The following is a 17,970-nucleotide window of genomic DNA, read 5'->3' as shown; positions in this document are numbered from 1 at the left end:
TGAAGAATCTTGGAGACCAAACAGACCAGCAAGCAACAACTCCTCTCTCTCTCTCTCTCAAGATTTATATTTTAGTGAGAAGGCACCAAAATAGCCAGCCCACGGGTCTTGAAGTTCGAGTTTATGCTGGGGAATCAGGAGACAGGTCAAAAGAATATGAAAACTTACAGCCTCGATATATAGATAAGATTAGTCCTACTTGGTTAGCATTATACAGGCTTCATTCAAGATCTCTCGGTCGGTGCTGTCGTTTTCTTTTCTTTTCTTTTTCAAGGTTCTCTTCTTCATGTACGTCGTACCTATATAATATTGCTTGAACTTTGATACAGCTAGCACTTACATATCTCAAGTTGGTACACCAAGTTCAAGAACATGGTCAGGTTTACAACTCTCTCTGTCTGTGTTTCTTTGCTTTTCTTCCTCCATTTGGTGTTTTTTGTTCACGGGAAAGATGATACCAATCAACTGCTGGTGGGCAATGGAGATTCTGCTCATATGGTCAGTGCTTGATATTTCATTATTATTTTCTTCTGCCAAATCCAGCCCTTAATGTTTTTTTTTCTTCGTTTTATACTACCCTATTGAATCCATTATTCATACGAGGTCTTATTTCTTATTTGAATTAATGATGATACAGGGAAGAGCAGATCATGAGTGTAGAGGCAAGGAGAGGGGAAAGTGCAAGAAATTAGGAGATGAAGAGTCAGAAGAGACTCTCTACGAGAACGAGGACTACATATACACTCAATCTAATCCTTAGATCATAGTTATTTTCTTTCATGTAATATTGTAATTTGTGAATTTTCTGTTAATTCAATCAATAATGAAGCCTTGGTGTTAAGCTAGCAAGAGTATGGCCGAACATATATAAAATATTTGAGTCTTTTCGTTGGCAAATGTCTTTCATTCTATCCTTTCCGTTTATTCGTTGGCAAATCTCTTGAGCGGATAATGCACTATGCAGAACCATTTTCCTATTTGGTTCAACTAGGTATTAGAGAAATCCTTTTCTTTAAAACCTCTAACTTCGAATTTCCCTTTGTAATATAAAAAAAAATGAATTTATAATTTCAAAATTGAGATTAATTTTCGAGTTCTCCTTCTTCTTCTTTTTTACGTCAAGGGATGCTATTTAGGTTTTGTAAATATTTTATTTTTTCTTTGGGAGATCATAACTGATGAGTTATTATTTTTTACTTAATATTTTGATGTTTTGTGAAAAAAATATAAATCCATAATAGGGTGATAACCCAAGCAAATGTAAGTCTAAGAAGTTACCATACCTAATATACTTGACTTCAGTCATGTGTTAAACTTAAGTTAACGAGGGTTTAACAAGTTGTCATACTCATTATATATGGGTTCAACTATATGTTGTGTCAAAAGTAACATGAATCTAGCAACTTACTAAACCCAATATATTTGGATTCAATTATGTGCTGAGCGTTCTGAGCCTAAGACAATATGGATCTGACAAGTTGTCAGACCCAACATACCGGAGTTCAGTCATGTACTAAACCTAAGACAACATAGATCTAGTAAATTGTTAAACTTGTTTCCCTTAGACTTAGCTACATAACAAACTAAAATGGTTTAGAGGTTGTTACATATCCATATTATGACCATAAGTTTCTGACTTAAGACTATTAACATGAATTATTTATGTCATAAATAATCATCTCCCTACATCTAAAGATGTGCACTCTTAGAGGACTACTATATTTTTATCTCATTAATGATCTGTAATAGATATTTGTTTTTTATTAATGATATATAAAGAATATTTATCCCTCATTAATGTCATCAGGAGAAAATAATTATTTGGTCTCTCCACTCTATCAAAATAATAAGGTTCATGAATTATAAATACCTGTTTAACCACTCATGTAAAAGGTTCACATTTTCTACTCTTCAAACATTCATATCTAAACTCTTAGAGCATTAATTAATCATACCAAAACAAATACTTTTGTTCTTAGAATTTAATTTTTTTTCATTTATTACAATTTTTTCTTTAACAAAAAAATCATTGACCTTATCATCAAAAAATCTCTAAACCAAAATGGAATGTTTTAAAGGTGTCATAATTTCCACCATTAATCATATACTTCTTGGGCTATGAAGAAAAAAAATATTAATATGAATATATGACTAATTACTATTCAAATATCAAATAACATAATTTATATGCATACTAGATTTTGTTATATTATCATAATATAGAATATAATTAAAGCAGATGATCATAAGTAAGAAAACATGTCTATGGCTGGGGAACGTAAATAGCTGACTAATATTCTTATGCGCTTAATTAGTTAATTTTATCGATGCTTCATATATATATATATATATAAAGTTAACGTTCAAATTAAATGATTTACACGCTACAATCCTTCTTCTTCTTCTTTTTCTCATAAAACATGTATATATTATTTGAACATGAAATCAATACTTCTGAATAAGTCATTTTGCAAATGGTTCATGGAATCTATAGCTAGAAGGAGCTTTCCTGGCTTATTTTACTAACTAGCAAGAGAATATATACAGAGAGATAATATGGGTCCTAATATATTATTAATTGGAGCTGTAGTCAAAACCTAGCTAGGAAGCAAATAACAAAAAACCTGACTTAATTAGGCCCAAAATGGAAAAAACCAACCTTGAGGAGACCAATGCACCAATACATAACCTAAATTACCTGGTGCAGAGATGTGAAAAAACATCAAACTTTTACGCTTCAAACATATTTTTTAAAAAAAGCACTTTCCAACGCATTGTAAACGCCTTATCAAACACCGTTTAAAATCTCTAGTAATTATCAATGTTGTTAGAGCTTATCCTGTTTAAAATATAATTATAATTGTTTTTTAAAATATTTTTTATTTAAAAAAATCTTAAAATAATATTTTTTTATTTTTTAAAATATTATTTTTAATATTAGTGCATCAAAATGATCTTAAAATATTAAAAGATATTAATTTAAAACAAATAAAAAAATAAAAAATTTAATTTTTTTAAAAATATTTTTAAAACACAAAAACAAATAAAATTACATGTGCTCTTGAGACCTCAATCACCATCACTTGTAGAGGTAGCCGTTGGGGTTAACGTAGGGTTATCTTTTGTGGTTGCATCGATTGACAACGAACACTCGACTCCTTGTCAAGCCTCAAATCTGGGGCGAAGCATTTGCACAATCTAAAACAACCGTGAGGCAATGCAATAACGAGTTAGGCTTTTGCTAAAATAAAAAAAAAAAAAAAAAAAAAAAAAAACCCTCCTCATTGCTCTTAGGTATTATTACTTACATCTCATTCCAATTTTTTCGTAACTCAATGTAATATGCTAGCACAAATAATATTGAAAATAGAGTATCAAAACAAAAGCTAAAAGATATCATGTATTCACTATGCACAATCTTAAAATTTGATATAGATTCGCATAGTCAAATGATTGTTTTCCAAATAATATTTTAATATTATCTTGGGTATTTTGTAATTAGCAAGTAAACTAGAGGGCAACTTAGTATTTTAAAATATTAAATATTATAAATAAATAAAAAAGTTATTTGCAAAGTGCATAATACGCGTAAGTGCATACGAGGCACCCATGCTCTTAGCTAGTAACTGCAGCATATACCGGCAACCAAACAGTCAATTGCCATGTCATCTAAAGTGTCAAGTGGTGGGCATCAAATGGGATGGCATGTGTCAGGTGGTTCGCAATGGTTGGTTTTTTTCTCTCCTCTCTCTTCCTTTCTCACTCCTCGAGATTCGCAAGGCCAACTACAATTAAAAGTATCCTCCCATTTTTTTTTATACGATGATTCTAGTCATATCACCTGACTCATGGATATGAAATGTTAACTTGGCATTAGTCTTTTTAATTTTTTTAAAGTTGATTTTTTTTTTTTTATTTCAACCTTGAATATTAAGCTTATTAAATATTGAACTTTTTATTTTATTTTATTTTATTTGCTATGAGGATGGCTCCACCTCACGATACGAGTCACAGTTTACCATACTAATTTAAGATTGGCTCAAGGATTTTTTTGTTATTTTTTAAAAAAAAAAACTTAATTTTGTTATTTGACATTGAATTATATTTTAATCAAGTTTTATGATTGTTGTTTTTTGCAAGCGTTTTTTTCCTACATATCATCGTCAACACTTTTTAAGTTTAGATTCAATTCATTTACCATCATTGTTTTTTTCTTGTATAATTAAATTAAATCATCTTATTAAACCAAATAGTATCTATAACTCAAGTCGTTAAATTTATTTTATTTTAAAAATGCTACCAGTGCTTAAATATAACTTTTTTAAGTTTAAAAAAATCAACTTATCTAACTACAAAACGTGGAACGAAGAGATGGCTGAAAGCTTATTTCTTGTTACTAATTATACATGTTATAATATTATGTGCTTCATTTCTAGAGTATAACCAAAAGAGGTTTCTAATAAAAAAAGAGATGGCCGAAAGCTTATTTACATTGAACGAAGGTAAGAGTTTGTATTTGATTCTGTAGAATATGAGGAACTAAAGCAAGATTGATCTCAAAAGAACAGAGATTTGTAGTTGATTTCTACACTTTTTACGTTGACTAACGTCTCTGTTTTAATAAATAAATAAATAAAGTTTTTCGTTGATTAGGGTTTTTTTGTCCTGAAAAACACATAGATTGAAAGGTTTCAAGGACTTCACGTGTACAATTGCATGGGTTGAAATCTAGCCCCCATTGACAAATATCCAGATTAAGAGGTAATTGAATGTATGTTTAAGAGTGTTTAATAATAAATTTAAGAGCTGAAACAATTGGATTAACAAGTAAATATGAAAGTTAGAACTTGCTGGATAAGTATGCAGCCAAGATGTGATAGATTCAGAAGAAAAGTCTTCATAAGGACATGAAATTTGGATCGATCGCAAACAGAACTCATTATAACTCATACTTAGCAAAAATGATTACATTATATTATAGTATTATACACGGTTTATGGACATGCCAACTCGTGGAATTATGACAGAATGCTTAACTACTCGCAGCATTGATTGTAGGTATGGCTAATACGCAAATCCCTTCCTAATCCCTCACCATCAGGGCTTAAACTGATGCTTCTAATGGGACGAAAACTTACAGCAACGTGGCTTTGTTGGCGGCATGATAAAAATTCAGAATGAAGAAGATACATTCTTGGCCAACTTCCGGACAAACACAGCACAGGTATTCCGCCTTGATGTCTTCATCACAAATCTCCACACTGGAGGTATTGGCTCATCCATGAACTAGGAACTGAGAGCATCAAATAACATGTTCATCAAGCTCCATCCTTGAGATGAGGAAACTTGCAATCAAGAGTTTCAAATGAGCTGACTCTCTACTCTAAATCTGCAAGGATTCACTGAATGAATCAGCATCACAAGGAAGTGTCCTTGAAGGTAAAAGTAGAATCTGATGTGATGTGGTGGAGAAAAAATTATGATCATTTGTCTTTCCACGACATTGTATCATCACATTTGGTTCTAACAAACATATCTAAGTGGAAACATCCACAGAACTCCTCACTCAAAAGGTGGATAGCCATGCAAGCAAACTTGATTTCATGGAAGCATGTTGATATACAAATTAGAAGATTCACATTTTTTTGTGTTGCAGCCAGATTATCAAAGATGATAGTGCTTCTAAATGGTAATGCATGCAGTATCTTCAAAATCATGTTGGTATTGTGAGATCTACGGCTAAAATATCATCACAAGAAAATCCATAAACTTATTTATAACGCAAAGGGTAGTGTGTTGCTGGTGGTTCTACAGTTGAAGAGAGAGCAGTATGAGAGATAAAATACAGCTGATCTGAAGTGACCAGTAATGCGCTTAGATGCTTTAGAAGCCTATGATACTAGATTAACTTGGAGGTGAATGCTTGTCTAAAGGGCCTTACAATCACTTATGGATGAGAATCTAGGAGTGCAAAGGAACTCAAAGCTACTCTTCTTAAGAAAATCCAGGGTGTACTTTGCCTCGTTCAGTTTAGAATCTAGTCTTGTCTATATCTCCTCTTAGCAGACCAGAGGCTGAAGATTGTTCACCGCAGATGGTTTACAGGAAAACCTCCAAGGGAAGCATGTGTGTGAAGCAGCAAGCATAGATGTTTCTAGAAACCTATTTCAAAGTTTTGAACCTGGAAAACTCAAGCTGAGAATTATAAGATGCTTTAGGATTCTCACAAGTGTCACTATAGGCTAATTCAGCAGAATGTTTGGTACTTTCTACTAAAAGCTTCTAACACAAGCTACTTCTGATGGCTTGAATTGTATGCTTATCTTGAAGGAATTAAGATCTCTTGAAAAAAAAATTATATAATTTTTAACTACTGCTACACCAGGAGTTCTGTTAACAACATCACTCTCTCAGCTAGCACTCCTAGAGAACATATCATTCAGAGCAAGTTTAAGCAAGCAACATGAGTCATGAAGCACAGCCAGCATTCAAACCTAATTCTTAAGGTCTTAACAGTCAGCTTTTATTTGGTGATTTTCATCATCATAGGAATTTTACTCTCATGTTCCGCCACCTAATTTGAGATTGATATAAGATAACCAAGAATACCTGTGAATATATTTATATAGCTGGAGAGCTACAGACAGTATTTGGTGTAATCTATATGCAGTCTCTTAGCTGAATAGACAATCTTTCTGTCCTGCACTCACCTCTCTAGCAGCTCTGAATGTTTGTGGGGAATATCATTAAGAAGCACACTGCTCATTGTAGATAATCCCTCACAAGTCACTTGACTATCCCTGTTTTATGGTAATTCCACAAGGCATTTGATGCTTTATTACAGAACAGTATACGCAAAGTTGCTGATCTCACTTGTTAAAACACTTGGGTCATGTACCATCAATGGTCTGTTCAGGCTGTTTCACTAGAAAAAGATGAGAGAGGGATGGATTAAGGGAGTAACTGATCGATGAAGTTAAGGTCCTAATTGTAAAAATAAATCAGCAATCCATACTTCATACTTATGCAACTCCTACTCTGTGTCATCCGATCTAGTCTCACACATTATACAATTCTGTATCAAAGAAGTAGAAAAAGCCAAGAGAAAGGTGCATAATACAGGAATATTTACTTACTCGAGTTAAGCAGTTCCTGTTATCAACCTTTCCTGTTGATCTAACTTTTTCACCTTTAAAACGCCAAAGAGGACTTGGAAACTGAAGAATGCACAAAAGATGGATGCCGCAATGGCTGGTACCTATCAAAGATAACACATTCAAACAAATGACTGGATGAAAATCAAGAAGAAAGATGCAAAATGATGCATAGCAAACATAAATTAGAGCTGGTGGCTTACTCGAATGGAATTGAGATATAAAATAGTTGCAAGGTTTACTAGACTTCCAACAGCTACAGCCTGTTGATTGGTCAAAGAGGATGTTAAAAAGAGTATACATCCAGATCCGCACCAAAACACATTGAGTAAAATATTTCTATTTCTGAAATATAGGGGGAAATAACCAAATAATACATATTACGCATACAAGTATGCTCCTCATGTTTCAACTAAAACATGAGGTGGCAAGCCTGACAACTCCTAGAATACTAGACATGCTAACATGCCATAAATGCATACGATCATAAATTTAGATTTTTTACTATACATTCAACAATTAAGTTTCCAGCATGCAGAAGCAGCAATGATGGAGAAAATGTAAACGATGATAATCTTGTTTAAGCTTCTTCACAAAAATACATAACCAAGGTTAATCTTGTTAAATTCTTCTATCCCTATTTATAAAAAGTTTGACATGACTGGAATAATGTGTCATGTCCTGAATTGAACTTGCAAATTTCAACAGAAGTTTAGTCTGAATATGTCAAAAAATTACTAGTATACTCCGTGATCAAGAGGAAAATATAGCATTGCACTCAATTGAACCTACAAGAAAGATAAACCAGAATATGACAAGATCGACTTTATGAAGTCCTAAGATAGATAAACTCACACTCCCTACTGTCTTCTGGACAGCTGCAACACGCTGGAATGCCCTCTCAGCCTCCAGGGTTCGAACTCGGAGCTTCAAATCACCTTGCTCCTGCAATGCAGTGTTGATTGCTAAGTAACATGTTGAAGACATGATGTCGAAGACATGGATCCACAGGCCTACTATAAAGCACTAGAATTATTTAGAACACTCAAATTAAAAGACACCAAGGATTCCTGAATCCTACCAATTGTTGGATAGTATCAGCAAGCTTTTGAACTCTATCAGCCTGTCTAAATAAGTTGTAGAATGCACGAGACTGCCTGTCCCACCTTTTTCTGAAGTCCTGAAACATTTACAGGATTGGTTATGAAAATGAGACTTACTATTATGTCCAACATCAAGGTTAGAGCAGATTAAGATGGTCCTATTTTATCTTCAAGAGAACTAAATAAATAAAATCTCTACCTTCAAGAGAACTTCAACTCCAGCTTCGCGAAACTTTAGCAGCTCAAGTGCATAGCTGAAATATATCGCATGCAGGACAAGTTAGACATATAATTTACATAGCCAACCTAATTTCAGAAATTTCCAGAGAATGTTTAGAAAACTGTAACAGCAGCAAAACAAACTCACGGTTTTGCAATCTCCGTAATATCAAACCGAGGGTCAAGGCCTTTCCCAATGCCATCCAATACTGCAGAGAATAATTTCCTTGTCTAAGGTTAATGTTGCGCATAGCATTTCATACAATGACTCCTCCAAATTACAGTACTTCACCTGAAAATGCTCTCACAACAAATGTGAAAGTGGCAGGAAAACGGAAAGGTTGATCTGCTGCAATGGATAATAAATCTTCCCCTGTTAAGAGAACATAAACACATGAGATGCAGTTATCTAAATATTCACAAAAATCTTGTGAAAGCTATACAATTTGCAAAATCTTATCATAATTAGATAATTTGCACAATATGCTGGGCCATTAAGTTCAATAATAGGATAAGGCTATGCCATAACAAGACTTGAACTTAAGTATACCAGATTGCGAAATAAACTCATCTCAGCTAAACCTCAATCCAAAACTTGCTGGGGAGGGCCACAAGGATCCATATCCTAAGATTGAGAAATAAAAACTGGAAAATAAAATGAACAAGGACAACTTGAACGGAGGAGTGTAAGTGACTAATAGACACTCACGTATGGTATGCATATCTTACAATAGTTGCTTTTATGCAGATGCCAAAAGAAGGAGAAATGATCTCACCTCTTGCTATTTGGAAACAAAATGCACTATAAGTTAAATCTAGAAAAGTGTGAAACCTCATACATATATATAGAACCACACTGCAGGAGTTACCTATTGCAGCCAGACGTTGCTTCTTTTTCTCTATTTTTTCATCCTTGCTCAATGGCTTTTTAAAGCCGAGTTGTGCTGTTTCCATTTCTCTCTCTCTTCTTTGAGCAGCGAGACGCTCTTCAAAACTGCCAAAGTTTGAAATTAGAATTTGGAGGTTATAAGAGGTTGAACAAAGAAATATAGATCACTTATTAGATGATCCAAAGGTAGTTTCAACATTCCCACTTTGGTCCAATGTGCAAGTCAAAACATCAGTACACTGTCTGGCTTTTCTATATCACTGTATGCATGTTATTCAAAATGAATGTCAGCTTATCTCCTTGGTCTTTAGTAATGACTATTCCTGGCTCTTCTTCTTCAGAAAATTCCTCAATCTTGAGAACCTCTCTTTCAATCTTTCAATTGAATCTCAACCTTGAGACTTTGAAGTAAGAGCATGATTGAGTGGTTATGTCATCTTCCTCCAAATGAGACAATTGTCTGTCATTTACACTCAGATCTCTGATTTTGCTCATACCCGTTGAGCATCTAAACCTCAATAACAGTAAAGGCAGGAGCAATACTTCAATTAAGATCCTCTTTCCTTGTTCAATCTGGCTAGAGACTAACCCTTGATCTATCAAAGCTGCCAGCCCAATTCCCTTCTTCTGTTGGGCAGTTGAGGCTCAAACCTAAATTATCATTATTATTCATTTTCATTTTCATTTTCATTTTTCATTTTTCATTTTTCAATGGGAATTATGATGGTATGACAACTTTGAGCAGAATTCCTTCCTATCAAGCACAACTCAAATGATCCCTATGAATATTCTGTCTTGCATCCAAAGGTGTCTACAATTAGTAACAGCCTTATCCTTCCCTCGTATTTATTTTTTGACTTTGAGATTGTTCCAAATTCTACCCAAACCAGCAGTAGAGGATTAGTCAAATCTGACCAATGTCTTATGCTGAAACAATAATAAAGATGGTGATGACAATCAAAGCGAGAACCCAAACAGTTATCCCTTTCTTTCAAAGCACCTATTGAGAAAGAATAGTGCAGTTCGTCTGACAGCTGTCATGTCTCCAGTAGGCACAAGAACACCCATTTGGATCATTGCCTCAAGGACCTGCACTAGCATAGAAAAGCATCACACCATGTGAACTGTGACATGTTAAGTTTGTATAACAAGAATAAGGACACCTAGACATGGCCATGAGCCACCATTCTTAAGCACAATCACCTTATCCGGATCCCTTTCATAAATTCCATAGAATGCTTCCAGCAACCCTTCTCGAATGTTTGGACTGATACTGCAATATACGAAGACAAAGGACAGTCATAATACAAAACTTGATAATGGACTTGTTTGGCATACTAATTGCAGATAGCCAGCAGAGGATTAGACAGTACCTTCCCATCATTCCAAAATCATAAAAGATCAACCTTCCTCCATTGACATCATCAACAGCAATATTTCCTGGATGCTGCACAGAAAGAAACAAGACCTGATCTCATACTTGTGAACTTTAGATGCCATTAAGGAATCATGATACGAAAGGACCACATCTTCCTCATCTCCAAAAGGAAAAATAATCATAAAAAGATAGTAGGAAGACTTTGAAGACAGTACCCTGCCTATGAACACATATCCAAAGCTGTTCGATTGGCACAGATGACAATATGGAGGGGAAGGATATCAAAACAAATAATTCATTCAATTCATATATTCCAGAATCCAGATATAATCCACACTTTCCTTTACTGTTCAAGAGGACAACTTCTTTTTCCATTTATTGGGCTGGAAATTTATTGGCACAACCAGAGGAATGTAGCTTCAAATATTTAAGAAGCACATGTCAAAGGCTACGTTCACTTTTGATATTTACCACTCTCTTCTTTTAGGCTTCAGCTGAAGTTCATTGACTTCTCCCTGTCCCACTTTCTTTGAAATTAGATTGTGAAATCAATTTCTAATTCTAGCTATCTCTGACCTCCATATTTCAAATAAAATCTGGTCTACACATAGGATGCACTAAACCAAAACAAGTCCATTTCATGATTCAACTAGATAAGTTATCCAAATTCATACAACATTTAAAAAATAATGATGCATTTATTTTGAATTTAAGGGAAAAAAATGCATAGTTGAAGAAACTGTGTTATAATTAAAGGACTCTAAATTCCTATAAGCATCAAGTAAGGTAACCTTTAATACACTGTGCAGTAGGAAATTAAAAAGAAAAATAAAGGTTCTCTCTTCAGATGATTAATCGAGCATCACCTACAGACATTTCGAAACAATAATAAATAGGATTGCTATGTAAAGTTTCTCATGAAAAATGCAATTATAGATCAGTGCATGTAAATCACACCTCAAGATGTGGAGGCATAAGATCAATCATGCCTTCATTTAAGCCATCTAAAACACTTGCACCTTCAGCATCTCCAGCAGAATTTTCTAGATCTTTTTTTTTTAATTTATGAAGTAAGCCTTCCAATAAAGGCCTAACAAGCCCCTGAACTACTTTCTGTGTATTTCCATATAAAAGTACACTAAGCTCAAATTAAATGTTCACTTTCTCAAACAATTTTGTCATATTGAGAATCCCAAATAGCAAACATTTCAAGCACCACCAAAAATCGGAAGTGGCAATAAAACTCACAGGGTCGGCATGGAAGAATCCATGAGATAGAATTTGTTCCAAATAAGATTCAACCGCATATCTGCCCAATCTGCAGGACATTATAAAAGATGACAATCATTTCAGCTGACAATAAAGTAATTTTTCACAATACTAAATTTGACAATTACAAGCATTGAAAGCATAAGAATTAAAGGTAGCATGAGACATGATTTCACCAGGTTCAATAACAGGAGATTATCTTAACCTTTTGCGATCAACACCCAGTTGATCTAATGCTTGAATTTTGTTTATTTTGATCCCTGGGACATATTCCATTGTCAGAACCTACATTCAGATAAATAAATAAAGGAGCAAGCGGTTACAAGTAACTTTAGAGATAATGTTTTTATAAGAAGAAAAAAAATTAAGTTCATGAGTACTAATAGGAACCTGCGCCGTGGTGTATTCCCAATATATTGCTGGGACTTTAACATACTCCATCTCTTTGAAATTACTGGCAAACAGTTCTGCATTAGAAGCTTCCATAGTATAATCAATCTCCTGAAAATGTCAAATATTATTAGCCATTGCAATTATAAAATGGTAATCTGAAAATTGAACTAGAATGCAGCTACATAATAATTTAGGTCAGTGACCACTTAGACACTAAGACCTGCAAGTTAAATCACAATTAAAGTTTAGAACTTAAATTTACAATTTTATTGAATTTCCTTAAAACACAAGGAATTAATCTAAAAAGGCATTTCTAGTCATTTTTACGTGATTGCATATGTTAATTCTCTGTGATATCCTAGCTTCAAAAGTTTGATACATTTCCAACCCATCAGCACTTTTTTGGTGCAAGTACCAATCAACTTGAAGTCCTCACGGTATTTGTTTTCATTTTGCACCAACCATGTGCATCTGCCTATGTTGCACTACCATTGAAATAGTCCTACAGATTGCCATAACTAAAGTTGTACTCAGTAATACCTTTTTGGCTTCATCTAGCATAAAAGCAACTACGCAAATTATGTTCTCTATGTTCTGTTAGAGCTCATTTATGTGGTTAAATCATAGGCTGCCATGTCTTTTGATGCAGGGCGCAAATTTCATAAATTTGGACATAATTATTGTTATTGTCATATTTATTTAATTGTTAAGGTTTTCTAGATTTCGTTACCTATATTTGATTAGACAATTGGTTTATTAGAACATTAGTGATAGCTCTAGAGTTCTATTTTTTTATTATTATTATTTTGCTTTACTATTAAGTTTTATTAGGGTTTTCTAGTTTTTTTGTTTATAGAGTTGTATTAGCTAATTGACACTAAGAATTAATGAATAAAAATTAAGTTATTTTACAGCTCTGTTGTGATTTCTTTTTAAGGATTTTTTTAGAGCAAACAAACATATCCATTTGAATCTTTGATCACTCATTTCATGAGGCCTTTCTGCTGTCTTACTGCTCATGCATGTCAAACATCCTGACTTTAATAGACTAAAGATTGTAAAATTTTTGTTTCATGAGCATCCTAATGACCATTTAATTTGCAACTTTATCATAGCCATGTCTTTTATTACAACCACAACCAATATTGTAGAGGTCTTCCCTTCTGTCTTCCTATCCATCCACGTCCCACATCCTGATTTCAACTTGACTAAGATGAGTAGGATGTTGTTTTATGAAGCATGACTGTCCTAGTGCTCATTTCATTTGCAACTTTATCATTGGAAGAAAAATTCATCAAAAACCTCAAATGAGTGAACTTACTACACCAACTTAACTGAAAAACATTAATTATTGCAAAAAGAAAAAAGGACTTGGGAAATTGGAGGGAGTAAAAGAGTAAATGCCACTTGTATCTTTCTAAGCAACCAAGAAGATGAGCCCATAAAGGCAATATTGTTACCTGGTACAAGACGTTCGCACATTCATCATATATTGCAACCCAGTCCCTCTTTGCACCATCTGACTTTGGGTCAACCTTTTGAAGGTATTCAGCTATTACCTGGAAAAAATCAGCAACTTTTCCATGCTCCGTATATCAAAAGACTCATGGCCTCACCAAAAGTGAAGTACGTAAATAATTTCTTAAGTATAATGGAAACTAACCCTCAGGTTTTTTAGGTCAATATCAAAAAGATCCTTGAGACCGGGTCTTTGGACTTTAATCACAACTTCCTGTCCTTTCAATCTTGCACGGTGAACTTGGCCTGCATTAAGAAACAGAGGGAGAGAAAAAGGAAAAGAAAGAAATTGCAACGTTACAGAAATGGTCGAGGAATGTTAATCAGCAAATTGCAAGAGTTTCCCCATCAAAAACCAACCAACATGAAGAAAATATTACCAAGACTTGCAGCAGCTATGGGTTCGTAGTCAAACCGATCAAAGATATCATCCACTGGAGCTCCAAGCTCTTCCTCAACTATAGAAACAGCAGTCTCTGATGGAAATGGAGGAACTTGATCCTGCAAGAATACATCAATTTAAACCATTCCAAACAAATCATGAACTCCGAAGGAGGAAGAGGTAGACTATAGAAGAAAATTGAACCAACTAAAAGAAAATACAAACAATGGGAAGCCGTTTTGCTAAATATTATAAGAAAGAATCTAGACCTGAAGTTCAGACAATTGATCAACGTATTCTTGAGCAAGAATGTCCACTCTTGTGGAGAACTGCTGGCCAATTTTTATGAATGTTGGACCTAATCTTAATATGCTTTCCTTTAACCACTTGGCAAGGGCCTTCCTCCTCACCATTTTTTTCTCCTCCGTCATTCCTCCTGCTAATTTCATTTGTATAATTAGACAGGCCAGAAAGTTAAAAAGAGGGAAAAGCTTAACAGGTGAAATTTAGAGGCCAGTCATCCTGAAAAATTAACCATGACTATGCATGAAAAATTAACCATATCTATGTGTAAAATCATGGGTTATTGAGAACGTCAGGCACATAAATGCAACATGAAGTATAAATAACAAGAGCAACCAATACCAATCAATTAGAGATCACTGACCTCGATAAGAGAATTTCTGGTTGTTCAACCAAACCTTGAAGATAAATGTTAAAACAGATCCCCATATTTCCAAAGTCCTTTGTATCGTTGAATAGGTCTTGAATCTACTCCATCTCCCACCAGGTGCAACAGAAACCTGTAAGACCCATGTATTGTCATACAAAAAGGGCAGTGTTTCAGAACCCATATTTCATAGTAAGAGCACATGTGCTCAGACAGGATGTGATGACATCATAATGAAGCCTGAAATAAATAGGAGAATATAAATGCTATCCAAATAACTTTCAATGACCACTACTAAGACAATACAGGACTAGATACATGCATAGAAAACATAAGCAGAAACAAAAAAAGCTCGCAATCTTGCTCAACTATAGTTAGTGTAATTCTTCTATCACAAAGTCTCATATCTAGCATAACAACTAACCACATGCCCTAAAAAGTATCAATCTGTTGATAAACAGCCAACTGGTGGGGCACATTTCCTAAAATGACCATCAATCTCTACTTCTCTGGTAATCCATCCATACTTGTATCCTATTATATCTGTGATACAGAGGATAAACTCGAACCAGGCATACAACTATGACTATCTAGTCCAATGGCAAGCATAATTACAATGTACAACGCACAATGATTGTAAATACTTTCTCTTTCGTACAAATTGAGAGATGCTTGTTGCTTGCTCTTCCCTTTCCTTCACCCTCTCAACCCAGGTATGAGCTAAATTTCAAGCCAGATTGCGCAGTAAAATGCGACTTTAGCAGTTAAACTAGCTAGCAACCTGGCAGGCATAATTTCTATGAACCACCAAAACTCTAAGACCCATTTCTTTCCTATGAAACAAAATGATCAGGCACAACTTCTCTTAAATGATCAAAAAAGGAAATAAAACCTCAATCTGTTGTTGACCGGCACGCTTAAACCAAGCATCTTCTTTCCCGATTTCCTCTATCCTCTTCTGCCTTCCTTCCTCCTTCGACCCTTCCTTCTTCTCCTCCACCAAAATCTCTGCTGTCGCCACGGCTGCAGCACCATTTCCATTCACATACTTCACCAAACTCTCATTACTACTACTCTCTCCCTCTTCCACACTCACCAATCCACCATTTACATACCTCTCCACTGATCCATTCACTCTTCCGTTTCCATTTCCATTCAGTTCCTTCAAAATTTCTCGCTCTCTCTCCTCGATCACTGCAGTATCCTCCTTCAAAGCTCGAATTACTGGAGTTCGAAGAGGAAGGTTGAATTTAGTTTTTTTAACAGAAAAGTTAAGTTTAGAGAGAGAGTGTCTAGAAAGAGAAAGCAGGTGGTGGTGATGTTTTGGAGTTCTGGTTTTTGGGGAGAGAAAGATGAGCTCCGGTAGAGGTAAAGAAGAAGCCATTAATGCAGATTTTGATTTTCTTATTTCAAAACCCTAATATTCATTTTTTAGAGAGGGGGTGGGGGAGGGGAGTGTCCTAAGAGAGTTTGTGGTGTGAGAGTGAGGTAGAGGGAAGCTGGAGAAGGAGAAGAACAAAACACAGAGACTGTCTTTGTTTTTTAATCATAGAAATTATAGTGGTACTTAAAAGTTTGAGAAACTACATATCAGTCTTCAACTTTATAAATAATTCATTTGGGTCCTAAAATTAAGCAGCATTGTCCTAAATGAAATGGAACCGGTTGTATTGGTTAAAAGCAATTAACAACTTTTAGGGTTGATTTTTTTTTTTTTTTCATCCGAATTAGAACATCTCTTGGAAAAAATTAGATCATACATGGAAGTAATTTCGAACCAAAATCTAATGTTTGGATGTAGATAAACTTCAACATAAAAGATCAAGTTATGTAGTTAATTTTATATTTTATTAGGTTATGTATGGTTTTTGCTTTAATATTCATAATTAAAAAATGATTATGTTCTGTTTATACTAAAGTATGCATATGATATTTACATTTTCATGATTAAAATAGCAAATTTAAAATTTATTTTTATTTTTATAATTTTCAAATATTTTAATTAAAAATTAGAAAAACATTAGCTTACAGGGTAGTGCTACGCTATAAATCAAATAAAAGAATAAACATGATAAAAATTTCAGATCATAGAGAATTATTTAGCATTGTTATTAAACTCGATCTAATATATCAATCTTAAAACCTCATAATCTGATTATTTGTCTAACTTAGTTTTAGAATTAAATCATGTAGGTATTAGTCCAATATAATTCAATCAACCAATTCAAAAACAACATTAATAACTAATAAAAATAAATATATGGATAAAATTAAAAAAAATAATGAAATTGACAAGAAAAAAAAAATAACTCAACTTCTTATCTAATTTGAATTTCAAATAAATCCACATGAGAGTTTTATCTACATAACCTAGAATAAAAATTAAAAAAAAAAAAGGAGTTTTACTGTAAGCTCAATTAAGTTTCCAATTTTTTCCAATATTTAGATAGTAGGGTAACAAGAATTATAAAATAAATATAAAATTATTTGTTGCCGCTTGCAATCGGAGGAAAACCAATCAACTAAGGTAGTGCTCGAATAGAAACTTTTAATACCTAAATGTAAGCATCTATACAGTTAGATGGCTGTTTTGTAGTTTTCCATGAAACTAGGAAATCATGTCAAGACGACAGCAACGAAAAGAGAGAGGGAGGGAAAGGGGTGGAGGCAGGGAGAACACGTGGCAAGTGGGAAGATGGAGCAGGAAGATTGCGCGGTTCTTACTGGGTGAGGGAGTTCGGTTCTAAGCCACACAAGGATAGTTTTGGCTTTTGTTGGATTTTTTTTCGACGCTTTTTTGCCTACGTGTCTTTTGTTTAGGATTTATTTTAAATGACAAGAATTATTTTAGGGAGTAGAGAGGCTATCTCAAAAGATATCTGGTAGGGCGGTATCTTCTTCTTCTAGTTTCGCAGACACCAAAGAAAATACCAGTCTCCACCGTCATATTATATTATAACTTTTCTCATAACTTATTTTCATTAAGGTGTGCAAG

General features: G+C 34.1%; 1 protein-coding gene across 5 annotated transcripts; it reads right to left on the bottom strand.

Moving 5' to 3' along the window:
- Positions 1 to 4,921: 4,921 nt before the first annotated feature.
- On the bottom strand, positions 4,922 to 16,486 carry LOC118043507 (protein ACTIVITY OF BC1 COMPLEX KINASE 8, chloroplastic). 5 transcript variants are annotated; one of them, XR_012170296.1, is made up of 22 exons: positions 15,868 to 16,486; positions 14,973 to 15,108; positions 14,575 to 14,744; positions 14,304 to 14,424; positions 14,069 to 14,169; positions 13,866 to 13,964; positions 12,403 to 12,513; positions 12,218 to 12,297; positions 11,992 to 12,061; positions 10,739 to 10,812; positions 10,569 to 10,638; positions 10,366 to 10,454; positions 9,346 to 9,470; positions 8,769 to 8,849; positions 8,625 to 8,685; positions 8,457 to 8,511; positions 8,236 to 8,334; positions 8,010 to 8,099; positions 7,358 to 7,417; positions 7,137 to 7,258; positions 6,711 to 6,925; positions 4,922 to 5,389 (listed from the first exon to the last, which is right to left on the bottom strand). XR_012170296.1 is itself a non-coding variant. In XM_073410400.1 (21 exons), exons 1-20 carry the CDS (start codon positions 16,357 to 16,359, stop codon positions 7,142 to 7,144), a joined length of 2,301 nt encoding a protein of 766 aa, XP_073266501.1. In that variant the 5' UTR covers positions 16,360 to 16,486; the 3' UTR covers positions 4,922 to 5,293; positions 7,137 to 7,141. The 5 variants fall into 5 exon arrangements, 3 of the variants coding, with proteins under 3 accessions (XP_073266501.1, XP_073266500.1, XP_034907411.1); XR_012170297.1 differs by having other exon boundaries at positions 4,922 to 5,293; XM_073410400.1 differs by lacking the exon at positions 6,711 to 6,925 and having other exon boundaries at positions 4,922 to 5,293.
- Positions 16,487 to 17,970: the final 1,484 nt, after the last annotated feature.

This window comes from Populus alba, chromosome 7 (genome assembly GCF_005239225.2).
Source record: "Populus alba chromosome 7, ASM523922v2, whole genome shotgun sequence".
NCBI lineage: Eukaryota > Viridiplantae > Streptophyta > Magnoliopsida > Malpighiales > Salicaceae > Populus > Populus alba.
This window is presented reverse-complemented; position numbering and strand designations above follow the sequence as displayed.